Source organism: Galeopterus variegatus, unplaced genomic scaffold (genome assembly GCF_000696425.1).
Source record: "Galeopterus variegatus unplaced genomic scaffold, G_variegatus-3.0.2 Scaffold2576, whole genome shotgun sequence".
NCBI lineage: Eukaryota > Metazoa > Chordata > Mammalia > Dermoptera > Cynocephalidae > Galeopterus > Galeopterus variegatus.
The window spans coordinates 267,668-285,802 of NW_007728687.1; the positions used below are offsets into that span (position 1 = coordinate 267,668).

General features: G+C 34.1%; 1 protein-coding gene across 1 annotated transcript in view; it reads right to left on the bottom strand.

Annotated features, from left to right (window-relative positions):
• The window catches only part of SH3GLB1 (SH3-domain GRB2-like endophilin B1), a 32,554-nt gene that overhangs the window by 9,839 nt on the left and 4,580 nt on the right, over nt 1-18,135 (bottom strand). The window contains exons 3-8 of the mRNA XM_008582343.1: nt 15,768-15,901; nt 14,158-14,250; nt 10,003-10,089; nt 8,263-8,286; nt 1,662-1,751; nt 1,166-1,266 (exon numbers count right to left, since the gene is read on the bottom strand). Of these exons, the coding sequence (XP_008580565.1) occupies nt 1,166-1,266; nt 1,662-1,751; nt 8,263-8,286; nt 10,003-10,089; nt 14,158-14,250; nt 15,768-15,901 (529 nt within the window). The remainder of the gene's footprint in view (nt 1-1,165; nt 1,267-1,661; nt 1,752-8,262; nt 8,287-10,002; nt 10,090-14,157; nt 14,251-15,767; nt 15,902-18,135) is intronic.

An 18,135-nucleotide genomic window follows, 5' to 3' on the forward strand; every position in this document is an offset into this window, starting at 1 on the left:
CGGAAAAAAAAAAAAAAAAAAAAAAAAAAAAAAAAAAAAAAAAAAAAAAACCTTATTCCTGAAACAACTTTTCTTGCTATTCCTCCTTCACATGTCATGTATCACTCCCCTGCTTTAATGGTTCCTCACTACATAAATTCCAGACTCTTTACTATAACTTACATTAAAAGTCATTCATGGTATGACTTAGCTTGATTCTTCTAGCCTCGCCTACAACTCCACTCTTAACTTGAACATTGTGCTCCTACCAGAACGAACTTCTGTTAGTTCCCTGAACTTGCCGCACTCTCTCTTTCCTCTGGTCTTTTTACATACATGTTCTTCCTTTTCCTGGAATATTCATCCCTGCCCCTATCTCCATCTAGATTATTCCTACTAAAATAATTACATCTGGGAAACTTTGCTAGATGCACCTAAGTCACAGTTAGATACCCTCACATTAATACCTCATACTTCTTCTGCCTTTCCACTTATCACGTGGCCTGTCCACCAACGTTGTGAGAGCAGAGACCAAGTTTGCCCTATGCATTATTTTATTTCCAATGTGAACTCCATAAAGCATTTTGTCTGTTTAGTTTGCTGATATAACCCCAGAATATAAAATAGTGCTTGGCACATGGCAGTTATTCAATAAATATTTGATGAATGAATGATCAAGCTATGTGCTTTACATACTATCATTTTGCTTTAAAGTATATTACCATACTCAAAATAACCACATTAGTGGGCTTGAATTCTTACAGAATATTCCAACACTATTTTTTTTATATACAGTGAACAAGTGAATAATAATTAAGTATAAACTTGTTTATCTGTAAGGGTAGCTAAGTATCAATGTAACTATATCTTCCTCAATTAGCAAAAAATATTTAGTAGCAAGAGAAAAGTGAATCTCAAACACGTAAGCTTTCTTTGTATAACACTAAAAAGGTATTTACTTAAATTACCTTCTTATCCCTGGTAACATCCTTCTATGCCAGAAGAGCTCAAAATGTTTTGTTACCTTGGATGTCTGATAATTACTTTCCTAAAAAAAAATCAATTCTAAGCTAATAAGAAAGCCTGTAAGTCTTTTGATCTTCACCCCTACTTTTAGTTCATATGCAAAAATACGAATTTTTTTTTATCTTATCAGGAGTTTTATATACAAATAGGAAATTACCACCTTCCCAGTTGTTTCTGGAGGTCTAACATGTACTGGTAACATTGTGCATAGTAAGTCATCTGGGCTTCTACAAAATCATTCAGACAGCGGAGATGATGGGCCTGTAGAGGAAAGTTACAGTCAGTTCTTAGCTCTACACTCTACTTACAAAGTGGCAAATGCTACAGGGAGACAGAACACAACATTGTACTTAGGGAGAATCACCGGTACCTAGCATCTTACTACAAGGCTTATTAAGACTGACCTCAATGAACAGTACAGTAACAAACTCTGCTTGGCCAATATATACCAAAAGTGGATCTGATGAGGGTGGGAGAACTACGTGATAAGGTGTAAGCAAAAATTTAAAATATTTCCTCACATATCGGGGAAAGTGCCATAATTTAAATTTCCTTGGTAAATAACTGAAAAAGAAGTTCAGTTTTTCCTCCCCAAATTGCCTTAGAACTATCAAAGTCTTTTGTTCCAAATCAATTTCCAATGGATGAACACTCACGTGTGTACTGCTGATTCCTTCTAGCAGAAGTCTGGTAATCTCTGCTTGACGATCGAACTCACTTTGAGTTATTCTTAATTCCTGCTCAGACTTAAATTAGAACATAGTTTTAGAATCTAATTAGAAGAATTTAGCCCATCTTATATACATTTGTTTAGACAGTTAAGCAAATCCCCCAAACAAACCCCAAATTATATATGATCTGGCAATTCCATGATTTTGCTTTGTATCCAAACTGGTCCATGGCTTCTAGACCTTGGCTTTTCTATATTACTCAACCTCAACAGATCTGATTCCTTACCACTGCCTGACTCAAAAGAATCTATTAATGCCAAAGCTTATAACATACTCATAAGAACTTAGAAAAACTACTATGGGACAGTAGAGATATTTTCACACATTTTCTAGATCAATTTTGCTAAATTTTAATATTTTAAAAACTCTTACGATAACCACAGTTTTACAAGCATAAAATAATATTACCACAAAAAATTCTTAATTATCACTATAGTTTCTTACTTTGAAGTTAGACAGTCTTCAATCTCAAATGCAAGATATTTTAGCATGAACCCACAGGATTTTTACCTCTTGCGTTTAGTTAACAAACACTTGTTGTTAAGAACAGTTATTAAGTTCCTTCAAAAGATTCTTTACCCTACATTTTAAATGTCTTTCTTTGAAATTTTCTTCCCAAACTATGCATAAAATATCCTTAAGCAGAAATATTACCTGTTAAGATACACTAGGGTTTTAAAAAGTTTTTCTATAAGTTATGGTTGACCTTCAATCAGTATGCTGCTAAACCAGTTCTCCATGGAAGAAGAAAAAAAAACCAACTCCGGGCTGGCCCGTGGCTCACTTGGGAGAGTGCGGTGCTGATAACACCAAGGCCTCGGGTTCGGATCCCATATAGGGATGACCGGTTCGCTCACGGGCTGAGCATGGTGCTGACAACACCAAGTTAAGGGTTAAGATCCCCTTACCGGTCATCTTTTGAAAAAAAAAAACCCAACTCTAATATCCTGATTTTTGTGGTATAAATACTTCTACCATGGCTGATTTCAAGCTACCAAGGTGAAGTAAGTCATGGACTTTGGAGTTAAGAAGATTTTATATATATATATATATATATATATATATATATATGTATGTGTGTGTGTGTGTGTGTGTGTATATATATATATATACACATATCATACCATATGTATATATATATATATATATACATATCATACCATACTGGCTTCAACCATCAAGTTATAATAGTTCACCAAAAAACCAAAAAGATCTAAAAATAATAAATACTAGCAAAAAACATCTTGTCAAACCTTTAGCCAGGGTTGGTTGGTGCATGGGATGTAGCTTATAACAAATACTTGAAAATGTGGAAGTGGCTTTGGAACTGGGTGTTGAGGAGAGGCTGGAAGAATTTGGAGGAGCAGGCTAGAAAAAACCCAGCTGCTGGTGGGAGTTTAGAAGACAAGAAAACCAAGGAAAGTTTGGAACTTCTTAGAGACTGGTTAAAAGATGAGTGAGCTGAATTGACAGAAATACAGACAGTAAAGGCCATACTGAGGAGATCTGAAGATAGAAATAAGGAGTTTATTAGAACTGGGACAAAGATCACCCTTGCTATAAACTGGCAAAAACTTGGCTGCATTCCATTCATACCCAAATGATGAGTGAGCTGAATTGACAGAAATACAGACAGTAAAGGCCATACTGAGGAGATCTGAAGACAGAAATAAGGAGTTTATTAGAACTGGGACAAAGATCACCCTTGCTATAAACTGGCAAGAACTTGGCTGCATTCCATTCATACCCAAAAGTTTAATGGAATGCGGAACTTCAAAGTGCTGAACCAGGGTATTTGGTGGAAGCAATTTCTAAGCAGCAAAGCATTAAGGAAGCAGCATGGCTACTTCCAACAGCCTATGCTGAGTTATGGCAGAAAAGGCATGAGGTAAAACCAGAATTTATAATTCACAAGAAAGCAGAGGGCAAAAAATTGGAAAATTTTCAGCCTGGCCACGAAAGCAAGGGTCTAGCCTGGTGACTGTTTGCTAAGGAGATTAGTACAGAAGAAAGGGATTATCAAGAAGGCAAAAAAGATCTTGAAGGCATTTCAGAGATCTTCAAGGTTGCATCTTCCATTACAGGCCCATATACCTAGAAGACAATGCTCTTGGAGAATAGGCCCAAGGTGCCCTCCATGGGCTGGCTGTCCACGGCTACATCAGGATGCTTGTTCCTGTACCAGCACCCCAGCTGCTTTAGCTATTCCTCTGGCTACTCCAGCTGTGGCTAAATTGGCCCCAGGTGTGGCAGGACCTGCAGCTTTGGAAGATACAAGCCGGAAGCCTTGGCAGCGTCCACATGGTGTTAAGTCTGCAGGCCCCCAGAAATGCCCATTTCAAAAGACATATGGAAAAGCCTGGGGGCCCAGGAAGAGATTTGTCACAGGGGCAGATTTATTGCATAGAGCCTTCACTAGAGCAATGCTGAGTGGAAACATGGGGTCAGAGTTGCAGCAGAAAAACCTCACCAATGCCATGTCTAGTGCAGCCCTGAGGTAGGGATAGCCATGGAGACCCCAGATTTGTGGAACTACCAGAATGTAATGCCAGCCTGGGAAAGCTAAAGTATTGCCTGAGACCACAAAAGCTGTAGACGTGGAGCTGCCTGCAGTCTTGGGGACCCAACCCCCACATCAATGGGCAGAGAATGTGGAACATGGAGTCAAGGTAAATGACTCAACAGCTGTAAGATTTAACGCCTGCCCTGCTGGGTTTTGGACTTGCTCAGGACCTGCTACCCAATTCTTTTGGCCTCTTTTTCCCTTTTTGAATGGGATTATGTACCCTATGCTTGTCCCACCATTGTACCTTGGTAGTAGATAATTTGTTTTGATTAGACGGGTGGGACTTTGAACTTTAGACTTTTGAGCTGGAATAAGTTAAGACTTTGGGGATGGAATGTATGTATTTACTTGTGAGAAGGATATAAACTTCGGGGGCTGGGGCAGAATGCAGTAGATTGAATGGCCCCCCAAATTATTAAAGCTTAATCCCCATTGTAACTGTTGAGGGTGGGAAATCCTATTATGGTAATTAAAAGGTAGGGTCTTGAAGAGGTCATTAGAATCTGATGATCATGCCCTAATGAATGGATTAATAATGGTGGTCATGGCGTGGTTCTGAGGGCTTTAAAAGGAGAACACATGAGTCTCTCTCTGCTTCCATCATCTCGCAATGTGTCACTGAAGCCACCACCAAGGAAGACTCTCATCAGATGTGTTCCCCGGACTTTGGACTTCCCAGCCTCAGAAACTGTAAGCAATAAGTATCGTTTCTTTATAAATTATCCAGTTCCAAGCACTTTGTTCCAAGCAACAGAAATGGACTAATAAAGTTGGTAGTAAGTGGGGAGGAGAAAATAAAACTTCACAGCTCACTGGAAATAGCTTATCCTCCACTAGGAATCATCATTGGTGACAATGTCATTATAATAATATTTTTTACTATGTCTCCAGTATAGCTTTTTACATTTTTATAATTTACATTTCCAAGATTTATTAAGTACAAAAACAAGGATGGAACTTTTTCCTCTCATGCCCCAATACCCTCTCCTTTACCCTTTGATGGCAATAATTAACCTAATGAGCCACTCAACAAAGAAATAGCAGAAAAGCAGATAATAGTTGCTTTACTATCCCACTGGCAACAGACCTGTCAGAGGTCTAAGAACTGACTACTAGATCAGATTTATAAAAATAAGCCTGAATTACTCAATAAGCGAAAAGTTGAAATTTACTTGACTAAAATTAGAATACATGGTGCTTTCATAGCAGAACTAAGAAGCAGCAGAAGCAGAAGTAAGCTTCACCTGCAAGGTAACATAAAGCAGATAAGCGAAAAGTTGAAATTTACTTGACTAAAATTAGAATACATGGTGCTTTCATAGCAGAAGTAAGAAGCAGCAGAAGCAGAAGTAAGCTTCACCTGCAAGGTAACATAAAGCAGAAAAAAGTCCCAGGAAAAGAAAAGAATCAATGTTCTTTCCAAGGAAAGCCTAAAGGAAAGCCATCATTTCAGTGTTACATATGCACTATTTGTCATTCTGCTTCAGTGAATACAAAAAGGCTTTGATTAATAGAAATAACTATAGTAAACTAAAAACAAATGAACTTCAGAAGTGAACTAGGCTAGTTACATGTAGGTCTTCAATTGTGAAAGTACAGTTTGATTTGGTGGCCTTTAGTAGAAACGCAGAAAAGGCAGTATTTCTCTACAACGTGTAAGCAAGTAAGCTAGATAGCAGATTAAAGTAACCAGGAAGTTTGAGACTGAAGAAGAAATAATGTTTTAGTGCTAAGTACAGTGAATAAAAATATAATAAATGATCTCACTAAGGATGAAGGATCAGTCTTCTAGGTTTGAGCAAAATTTAATATTTAATTGTGAAGAAAGGCACCATGTTATAAAGCTTAGGAAGTCATTCTATGTACAATCTAGACTTTACATTTAGGAAAGGTAAATGACAGTAAAGAAATGAATCTCCTTTCTTTTTTCGGCGCTGGCTGGTATGGGGAACAGATAAAATCTTGGTGTTACAAGGCTGCGCTCCAACTAACTGAGCGAATAACCACCCAGCCCTGAACCTCATTTCTTGAACAAGTTTCAGTGTGTGTCCAGGGTGGCTGCACAACATAGTCAAATGTCCCAAACCATCTATATTTCTAACATATAATTGTGCATAATAATCTCAGAGACTAAGGAAATTTAAATTAGGTTCAGCATAATAAGCATACATGGGAAGAAAATGATCCATATTAGAAAGATAGATACAGTTTTAAGAAAGACAATGAATTTAAAGGGCTGATATTCTGTCCTTCAGAAGATCTCATTCCCGGACTTAATTTTATAATTAAGATGTAGAGTTCAAGGGAACAGACCTTCTACTGCTAAGAATTATCATTACTAAACTAACTGATCTACACTATATGGAAGCATAATATGTGTTAGGCAAGCAAGAAGAGTACTTTTAAGATATATCTTGGAAAGTGGGCAAGAATTTGTTGGTCTGTGACATCAGGATTGGATACCTATAAGCTAGAAATTTTGGTCATGCTTCTGAGGCATTTGCTGTGACAATCTTGGTTGGTGTTACCTATTTTTTCTATGGGCTTAACCCTAAAATATTCTAGGAATATGAAGTTCTAAAATTTATACATTTTTTAAAAATTATAAAATGACAGAAGTGAGAAGGAAAAAAAAAATCTCCCCAAATCCATTTTGATATATTTCCTTAAGATTTTTTGATATGTACATATACAATATAAATATATTTCATGAATTTCTTCCCGTTTATTACATAAACTATTTCCCAAACTTGCAGAGAGTATAAGATCAAGTCAAATTTTTTGGTGTACCTGTATGCCAACCGGAGGGGAAAACCTGGTTTTCTTGTTCAACCTATATTCCCTACGTTGCTCTGCTCCCCGCTTGCACGCTAATGGTTCAGAAAGAAATCGAAGCCAGAGTGAAACCATGAATAAGCTGATGAATAGATTACTCAAAGGGGGATGAGAGTGTAAGACAAGAATTCCACACTGAATTTCCAAGTTAACTCTATAACCTATGCATAACACAGACTGTATAATCAGCAATCCTACAAAGCCAGAAAATAAAAAGTTAAAGTTTAAAAAACTATTAAAAGTCAGGGGCCACAATTATCACCTGTCCTCAATCTCCAGCATCATCCTCATTTATAGGTCAGATTTTAGTAGGTCTGAACATTTTTCAGTAAATGAAAAATGCTTCTGAAGATCTAAAATAGCATTTGAAACAAATCTGCACTAAAGTCCTAATTTTATTCCTTAAATTCTTGCTTAATTACAGAGAAGATTGGAAATGGTAACACAGGCAGAGGGACTGTTAGCAGCAGTCATATGGACAGCTTCTAAAAGTAACAGTCTGACATTGAGGGAGGAGACAATGTACTTGAAAAACAACAGATCCAATTTTTACACAGTATAATAATGGATGTTCAAAATAATGACCTTAATTGTAAGTAAAATTAGATATTTGCTACCCTTGTATTTAATGCACAGTAAAGTATATCTTTAACAGATATTTTCAACTAATGCGACTGAGAAAAATTAGCTTTGGTACTGGAGAGAACAAGTATCAGTTACCTAAAATATTCATTTGTGTGATATATGATATATCCAATTCTCTGAACATATAGGACACCGTGTTAACTATATTTTACATTTTAAAAATTGTCATTTTAAAAAATAATGCTGTGAATAAAACCAAGTATTTCAATTGTCTTCTATCAAGGCAATGTAAGATCACCACTTAATATAACAGGTATCTAGGATTTAACAGGGTATGCACAAACTCCATCTCTGCAGCATTGTTCTACTGCTTCTATGGAGCTGCTATTAGCCAAACAGACCTTAGCATTTGCACAATTTCAGATTTTATAAGATACAGTAACACAGACTGGCTCCATGGTTGTTGCCCAATAAATACTTACTGAATGAATGAAAAGTAAATTCTTGTTTCATAATTCTATAGTTTAATAATTTACTTACTTTTGTCACTTCTTCTGCCCATATCTAGCCAGCATTAAAAATTAGAGAAAAATATACAGCATGAAAGAAAGTTGGAATTTTCTACAACTTAGTATAGAAAAATGTAAATGTTTTAATTGAAATGGCATACTCTCCTTTTCCAGACTCATATCAACAGATTAAACACAGTAGTAACTAAATCAGTATAACTTAACATACTGTGAAAGTATGCCTTTTACATGTATCAATACATCAGCACTATCAATTTTTAAACCTTATGCTAATCCTATAAATTAATAAGAATAACAGTTTTCCCAAACTGGGAATATCTAACCTCTCTTACTTCCAGTTTTCACATTGGTAAAATCAGAGGTCTGAACTAAATGGTTTCTAATTTTTCATTTAGATATAAATTCTAGAATTTTAGAAAATGGAAACAAAGCAAGGGTAAATGGACACTGAATGCTGATATAGCCTTTTTTGGGAGAAATGATAAACTTGAGATACAATGAATTTAAAATGACCAGAGTTAAATATATCTTACTATAAGTAGATGACGACAGTAGTAAAACAAATGCTGAATAAATGAATCAAAATCTGCTAATTGTTTAGAAGATATTTTTACCTAAAAGAAAACCTATAATTTATATACTAAATTAGTAATGACTAAAATATTCACACTTCATTAAAATTTCATTTACCTATACATAGGACAATGGAAATAAACGAAAATGCATTCTCTTGCTATCTAAGGAAAGCCCTAATTTAGTTAGGGCTTCAATAATTATAGTTAAAAAAAACCAAATAACAAAAAAATGTTTTACATATTCTGTACAATAATCCTTCCTACTACATAGATTTTTTTTCCTGCTTTTAGTTCAGTGCTAATGAGAAAAAAGCAGTCAATATTACCAACTTACTACTAACTTTACTTCAGATTCCTTGCTACTTCTAATGGAAGTAATGTATCATAAATTTGTACTGGCTAACATACACAAATTGTACAGCTATGTTCAGATTTTTACAACTTACTATTTTATCAAAATTAAAAATTTCTAATATCTGAAAAATTTCCTCAAATTGAGCTCAATATACAAGGGGTCTTCAAAAAAATCATGGAAGGATTATGTTATCTTTCAATTTCATTTTTCCATAAACTTTTTAAAGCATATGTGTCCACATTGGATACTATAAAACCATTCTCATTTTCTATTCTTCCCCAAGGTTACACCATCTTGAAACTTTCTCAAGGGGTCTTCAAAAAAATCATGGAAGGATTATGTTATCTTTCAATTTCATTTTTCCATAATCTTTTTAAAGCATATGTGTCCACATTGGATACTATAAAACCATTCTCATTTTCTATTCTTCCCCAAGGTTACACCATCTTGAAACTTTCTTAAGTGAGTTAACATGGGTGAAGAATGGGCCTGGCCATTATAGAAATACCTAACCTACTGGGATTTGTCTTGGCTTGGAATGGCAGAAGAAATTAATTCTATGTTGAGTTTGGTTGATAAGGTAAACGTTGAAGCTACTGAGAAGCAATATCAATTCGTATACCTTATACCTTTCTCTAAATAAAGTATATTTTGTTAATTTTCTTTGCCAAAAGTAAAAATATGGGTGCCAGCTCAAATTAGCATCTTTTGAGCTAAAACAAACGAATGCATGGCATCAACTATTTTAGACTTTTAATGCGGCTAATAGCAAGAGAAGGCACTTTATTCAAGATATAGAAAACACAGTAGGCCAACAAACCTTCAGCCATTTTACATGCAGGAAGTTGAGCATGTAAGAGAAATTTACCATAATGTTATCTCCTTCAAGGCGAGCTGAATTTAGTTGCTTAAGTGCATAGGTAAGAGACAAAGAACACATACCAATGAACACAGTGAAACAAGTTACTTCTGCACAATACAGAACACACTAAACAAGTATTAAAAGAGCCAATACAATGTTTTTTTCTACTTAAAAAGAAACCCAAGTACATTTATTGTTCTGTGAAACTTCATATAGTGGTGCCTACTCATTTTTTCCAAGATTCAAATTTTTAAAACAAAAAACATGGCTGATGCTTGATTTTAAATTAGAATCATTTAGGGAAAACCGATCACTTTAAAGACTGCCAGTTACCTAATTTTCACATATGAAAGCCCTTCTGCCTACCCACAATTTTCCTATTCATAGATCATTTCTATTTTATGAATTCATGAATGCCTTCAACCACATTCTCTTTCAATCAGCCCCAGCCAGGGTCTTGGCATACTCTGAAGAAATATGAAAGGCATGTCAATCCTTACATATCTAATAAACTTTAAATTCGAACATGTGTACATATAAAGTTAAGGTTATATGATGGTGCTATAAATTTATTGAGTTTACAGATTAAAGATTTAGACCACTGTGGAAATGCCTAAGTGAGCAGAGGGAAATATTTGCTATATGATGTTACATAAGTATTTACCAACAAATTTGGATGCTCCAAAATAACAGAAGTCTAAACCTCTAAATACTGGAGAGCTTTGAAACGAGCTGATTTTTTCCTTCCCATTAACAAAACTCTAAAATAATTTTTTGAAAAAGTTTATATTAGACTAAGATTATGGTAAATAATTTAGGTGCCTCATAATTTAAATGTATGTCATATTTTGTTCGTACTTCTCTGACACAGTTTGTAAAACTATTTTCAAAACTGTATTTTTGTACATTGTGAAACATTAAAGTGTGTTTCTTTTTTCTGCTCAACTGGTATATTTTTGAGAAATGCCTTTGATGTTGTTTTACCATTCTTCAACATGCGAACTAGTAATACAGAAGTTAGTAAAGTAGCAATACTGGATCCAGTCAGAAATTTTATACTGATAGGGCTAAAATCATCAAAAAGTTTAATCTACTATAATGGATTGTGAACTGAGGGGAATGGAGATTTTGCATTATTTTTCTATGAACTCCTCCTCAGTAGAGTGCTAGCACAAAATTAGCATTCAATGAATACAGAGTTTAAAATGAGGTCACAAAAGTGCTGATACACACGGGTCCCAAACCTTACTAGCAGAGGGATAATTATCACAAAACAATTAATCCATGGAAATTTACAAAGAAGTGAAACCAAAGAAAGTCTGGGGTTAGATAAACCTCTTTAGTTACCAAGTAGGAACCAGAAAACCAGTATCAAAGAAGAAAAAAAAAACAAACCCAAACTCCTAGTAGTTTCTATTTTTTCTGTATTCTTCAAGTAAACTGAAGGGAAATACAGAGGGGAAAAAGATCACCAAATATAGAAATACCCCAAGGCTTTATGTAATAATAACACTAAAAGGACTTTTCCTTTCCAAAGTATTTCAGACACTTCTACAAAGTTTGAAGAAAAATGAATTGGTTATCTAGGGGAAAGAATACAACTAAAATCAGGAAATGTGAATTTTTGTCTAGACTAATATTTCTAATATTTGGCTACAGTTAAATTTTGTTTTATGTAATTTATAAATTCTAAAAGAGCTGTGTATAAATGAAATTTTCTGAAAAAAGTCATCTGTATCATCTTTCATTTTAATTTTAAACATAAATTTCTATGAAAAAAACTTTGTCCTCAAAAATACACAGCACAGAAACAATACTAAGATCTTTCCTAGATATATCAAAAGGAAATACTATTACATTTAGTATTTTTCCTTCCCATTAACAAAACTCTAAAATAATTTTTTAAAAAAGTTTATATTAGACTAAGATTATGGTAAATAATTTAGGTGCCTCATAATTTAAATGTATGTCATATTTTGTTCGTACTTCTCTGACACAGTTTGTAAAACTATTTTCAAAACTGTATTTTTGTTCATTGTGAAACATTAAAGTAGGGTTTCTCTTTTCTGCTCAACTGGTATATTTTTGAGAAATGCCTTTGATGTTGTTTTACCATTCTTTAACATGCGAACTAGTAATACAGACGTTAGTAAAGTAGCAATACTGGATCCAGTCAGAAATTTTATACTGATAGGGCTAAAATCATCAAAAAGTTTAATCTACTATACTGGATTGTGAACTGAAAAAATACGAAATAATCTCAAATACTATTACATTTAGTTCTTATACTTTTTAATAGCAGTGGTAAAATAATTTAGAATAATCAAAGGTCTTGGTATACTGTTAAATCTATGTGTTTTCTAGCATTTTTCCGGGTAAAAAAGTAGACTATCATTATCCTGTAATAGTGCTTGTTAAACAAAGTTTATTACTGAAAGTTGACAACAGTATTCCACAATCATTGGTGGATACGTGTAGGCATTTTGAATAAAGAGATTCTGTTCCAGTTTAAACATTTATTTCCAAATGATCCCTGTTTATCTTAATTATTTTTTCCTGATTATGAAATTAGTATCTTAAAAATCACTTTACATTTTACTATAAAAATTCATTTTTAGCAATGAGAAACTGATAAAACTAATTTAGGGTCTCTTGCCATCTACACTGTTCATTTTCAAAGTTTTGATTCTGCAGATACTCCGTTTAGGGAAGTTATGTTATTTGTGATGATGATATCATGATAAACTCTGATACGGAAATGCCAGTGAATTTGGAATTAATGTCTTATCAAAAATAGCTCTTCTCTAGCAGTAGCTAAAACAGAATCTCCAAAAGGGTAATTTTATATAAAAAATTACTTATTCTGCTCAAGAAAAGTATTGGGGTAGTCTTATACGACATCACTATCCAACACCACGTTATCAGTTTTAAATTTCTCTCTAAACCAATTCTCAACCTTTCTTCCCTCATGCAAAAGAACTGAGACTTCTACCAGCACCGTGGCAATATGCTCACTAAGGCAATGATTCTTGGTAGTGGCAGTGGTAGTGAATTGGGAACAGAAGACAGTGGGAATAACATGCTTCTTAACTAAACATATCCCTTCGTTTAAATTAAAAATTAACTTGTTAGCTTTCTCTAACAAATTCATACTTGTTTATATTGTACTATCTTAAAAGTATTCCAATTCAAATCTGATTAATCTTTTCAAACTTATTAACTAAAAAGCTTATAAATAAAACCTTCTAAGAAAGTTATATATAATATCATTGAATTATTATGTTTAATATACTCACACTCAATTTTTTTTTTTTCCTTTTTGTCTTTTTTCGTGTCCGGCAACGGATCGCAACCCTCAGTGTCGCGCCCGTACCGGACCGGGACCGGCAACGGGATCGCAAACCTCGGTGCTGCGCCCACACCTCGCTCAGCCAGTGAGCGGGAACCGGTCTGTATGTGGGATCCGAACCCTCGGCGGGAGCGCCACCATGCTCTCAAGCGGCGCACTGTAGAAGTGCACCACCGGGCCGGCCCACTCACACTCAATTTTAAAACACTATTCTGATGCTGTTTTTCCGAAAAATATTCCAGAACTTATTTATCCAAATGGGTTTCATTCCCTTCAAAATAGATACCTGGGAGTATATGCTGCCACTGTTTGAATAGTTTTGGAACTATTTGTGGTGATAATTTCTTTAGTCAGTTTGAGTCATATGTGGAAAGGGGACTCATCTAATTTTTAAGCCACATACAAGCATTCTCAAACTTGATTCATTCTCATTTTAATTATTATCTGCTTTGCTATTTCCAAATATAATAAATCCATCAAAAGACATATCTGCCATCACCACTGAGGATATTTAAAGATCATGACATACCTTTAGGAGTTATAATTTTTGCTTTTTAGCAACGGCTATACTGTTGAATATTGCCTCTTGATATGACTACTGTGCACTGACTTGGATATATTAACTTCTGATAAATTTGTTTAAAAACACAAAACCCTAAGGTCATAGTCTAGTCATAAGGGCAGTCTGCATCTTGCATGGTATATTAGTAGAATATTTTACAAACCACTAAAACAAACAAACAAATGAAAAAAACACTACTTACTGAATTTCTAGTTTCTGCAGCTTTTGCCTTTTTTAGTCTGGTTTTTGCAGCATCCAAATCCAGCCTCTTATTTTGTAATAGTTTCCTTTCTTTCTATAAATACAGGAAAAATAAAGGCTAAAGATGCTAAAATCCAATCAGAATATTATTCTCCAGTAAATATATACATATCATCTGATAAAGATCTATGATTACAAAATTGGCTATAAATGGTCACTTAAAAAAATTTTTTTTTATTGTTTTCAATTTTAAAACAATCTCGGCATTCTAGATATCTGGGAAATCTGGGAAAGATGGCAGGTGATAGTAGAAACAAAGGAATATTCATTTTACTATTTTGTGATTTTGCCCCCCCCAGAGAACATTTGACATCTTTTTGGTTGTCATATTTGGGGAAGGGGTGTTACTAGCATCTACTGGGTAAAAGCCAGAGATTCCACTAAATCTCCTACAATGCAGTATAGCTTCCACAACAAAAAAAAATTCAACCCAAAATGTCAGTAGTGCCAGGCTGAAAAGCCCCGTTTCAAATTGTTACAGATTATCCAGAAAGTGTCTATGGTGAAGAAAGTATGGGCTTAGGGCAAGGTTCCTGATGACCTTTGTGATATTCCTCAAGGATTGGTCATCCTGATCTTAATGTGTCGCAGCACCAAAAACAAATCAAATACTAGAAAACAGAATTTTGAAATTACAGAATGAATAATTAATAAAAGTTAGTACAGTATCTTAGAATTCCTCATGGGAACTTCAAGCTTCTGTATAATGTAAAAGTTTACTATAATTCAGTTTGCTTTATTAATTCTTAGATTCCATACGTCAAATTTCATCTTACTGACAAGATAATACATTTAAAATCATATTTTAACTTGGTAGTTCTTCTTTTGTCTCAGGCCAAATAATTGGTTACACACAGACAAATCCACTGTAAACATATTGAAAGTTTCTACAATATTTTGTAATAAGAAATTGGCAAATTAAAGTTTCAAGCTGTATTTACAATAAAGAGCAGCCTTACATAAATCTTAGGAAAAAAAATTCATCTACCTCTTCACTCTCCATCACCAACAAAACAAGTTAAGCTAAAAAATATAGACTAATAGATTAGGTTTAAGAAAAAAAGTGATCTAATATTTATTTCTTATACTTCAGCAATAAAACACAGCAGTGTGAAAAGAAGGTAATACACTTCTATGGATGCATAAAGACATGAAATATAATAGCCAGAAATATACCTTCAAATAATTAGGTTTCTAGCCCCCAGTTTAAATGAATAGTTAGTTACATGGCTATACTATGATGATATTTTGTACCATATTTTCATAATCACTCCGGGATCCTGTCTACAGATTAGAGTTGGTTATGAATGAGAACAGATGTAAAGGCATCTCAATAACACTGTAGGACATAAAAGTAGAGTAAATGGTATCAATAGTCCTTTATTTTGGTTTAGTTTCGTGTTCTGGTAAATATGCACCTACCTAGATTATGTAAGTTTTCTAGTCTGCTACATCTACAGTCATTAAGAGGGATAATAAGTCACTAAAAACTATAAGTCGTATGTCTAAATTATTTTTCTAAAAAAAAAAATGGAACATTTTCCAACTCACAGCAATTGTTTTGTAATCTCCTTCTATAAAGTTTCTTAATGGAGTGAGAAAATTTAAGGCTGATGATTGAATCAGCTCTCTGTCTGCTGTTCCAATTCGTTTTTGTGTTTCTCCACATTTAATAAGGGCATTACCTGCAAAGGAAAAAAGTTGTTTCTTTTCTTTTTTTAAACATTGGTAATGTTAGAAAATAAAATCATGCAAAGATAAACTAGCAATTTGATCTGCTTAAAGGTTAGTTGTCACTTGTTTTCTTAAGTAAAATCAAATAGAATGAACTGAATTAAGGTAGTTTTATTTTAAAAGTAAATTTAAGATTATAAATATCTAAATGAAAAAGATAAAAATGAATTTCCTACCATATCATAGTTAATTATACCAATTCGACCAATGGGACTAAAGAGAACAGACACACCAAAAAATATTTATGGTCACAGCTCAAGCAGTGTAGTTATATTTTAAAAAGTATAATTCTTACAATATTTTAATAAGTAGATCAAGTCATAATTTGTCCTGTTTCTATACCTATGCACATCTCAATTATCTATAAATAATATTCTGTACCTTTAAGTTTAAAAACTCCATGTTTTTGCAACACATATATCCTGATATTTAAACAGGACAAGTACAGCAAGAAAGTAGGGTAAAAACAGAACCCAAGACAGGGTTCTACTCCCAGTTTTACCTCTAATAAGCTTTAATTCTGTGGATCTTAATCCTTCATGTTAGAATGAAATTAGATCTGATGAGTAAGGAAGGTACAAAGTACAGTAATTAAGAGCTCTGTCTCCGGATATAGATATATCTACATTTGAATTACTAGCTGTGTGATCATGGATAAACTATTTAACTTCACGCAGCCTCAGCTTCCTTATCTTTAAAATGGAAATATTAGAATTTACATTATAACCAGGATATAAGTGAGGATTTACTGAAATAATACACAAATATATATACTGTAGAGTGTTTATTAGCCCAATGCCTAGAATACTCAATATTTTAGCTATTACCAATAACTAATAATAGGTACACAAAGCCCAATTCCAGAAATCAGGGTACATTCACTGGAATTGCTAGAGGTGCAAACAGATTAAACAAATTCAAAAGAAAGAAAATCTAGACACCTTTATAATGTTCATGCTCCACTAGGCATTCTGCCTGGTGAAAGAAAGAATGGGCTGGGTCTCCTCACTTACCTTCATGACCCCAGCATCTAACTAAGCCTGGCACAAATACATAATATAACATCTGTTAAATGTATAAAGTTTTTCTTTTTTCTTTTTTTTTTTTCGGGTCTCCTCACTTACCTTCATGACCCCAGCATCTAACTAAGCCTGGCACAAATACATAATAAAACATCTGTTAAATGTATAAAGTTTTTCTTTTTTCTTTTTTTTTTTTTTTTCCTTTTTTTTGTCTTTTTTCATGTCCGGCAACGGATTGCAACCCTCAGTGTCGCGCCCGTACCGGACCGGGACCGGCAACGGGATCGCAACCCTCGGCGTCGCGCCCGCACCTCGCTCAGCCAGTGAGCGGGAACCGGTCTGTATGTGGGATCCGAACCCTCGGCGGGAGCGCCACCACGCTCCCAAGCGGCGCACTGTAGCAGTGCGCCACCAGGCCGGCCCTAAATGTATAAAGTTTTTCTAAAAATTAACAGTTAAAATTTGGAAGTAATTTTAAATTTATTTTAAATGTTAAGCATTTTCAAACTTCTGAAAGAAAGATTTTTAAGAACACAATTTAAAAGTTTCAAAGTTGTACATCTAAAAAGCCAGTCAATGGATTAATGGCATTAGACAGTATTTAGGTTATTTCCTTCTGACATAAATTAACTACTAAAACTTTATCCCACAATTTATGAGCTATTTCGTAAATCAGAACTATTTGTGGAAACTCATTTAATCTACTACCATTCATATCCAAATAATGACCAATTTCTTGCAGAAGTTCTAAAGAAGAGAATTATTAGCCATAAACAACAGGAAAAGAATCTATAGAAATCTGAAATAGTCTCATGTTATGAGAAAATTAGATCTGAGTGATAATAAAGATACATAATTTTGAGGTTTGGAGTTGTACATTTAAAAACTCAGTACAGCAACTAACAAAGCTGCCATAACTATAAAACACAGTCATAGAAAATTTGAAATATATAAGAGGAAAACAGAAATGAAATGTAATCCAAACATCCACACATGACCATTGTTAATATTTTTGGGGTACCAACATAATTGCAAGATTGTAACAACAGCATTAGCGATTTGTTGAAACACAATGTGCACCAAGTACTTTTAATATAAAATTAGCCCTCAAGAATGCTTTAAAAAAAAGTAGGAGACATGTAAACAATAATTACCATATACCA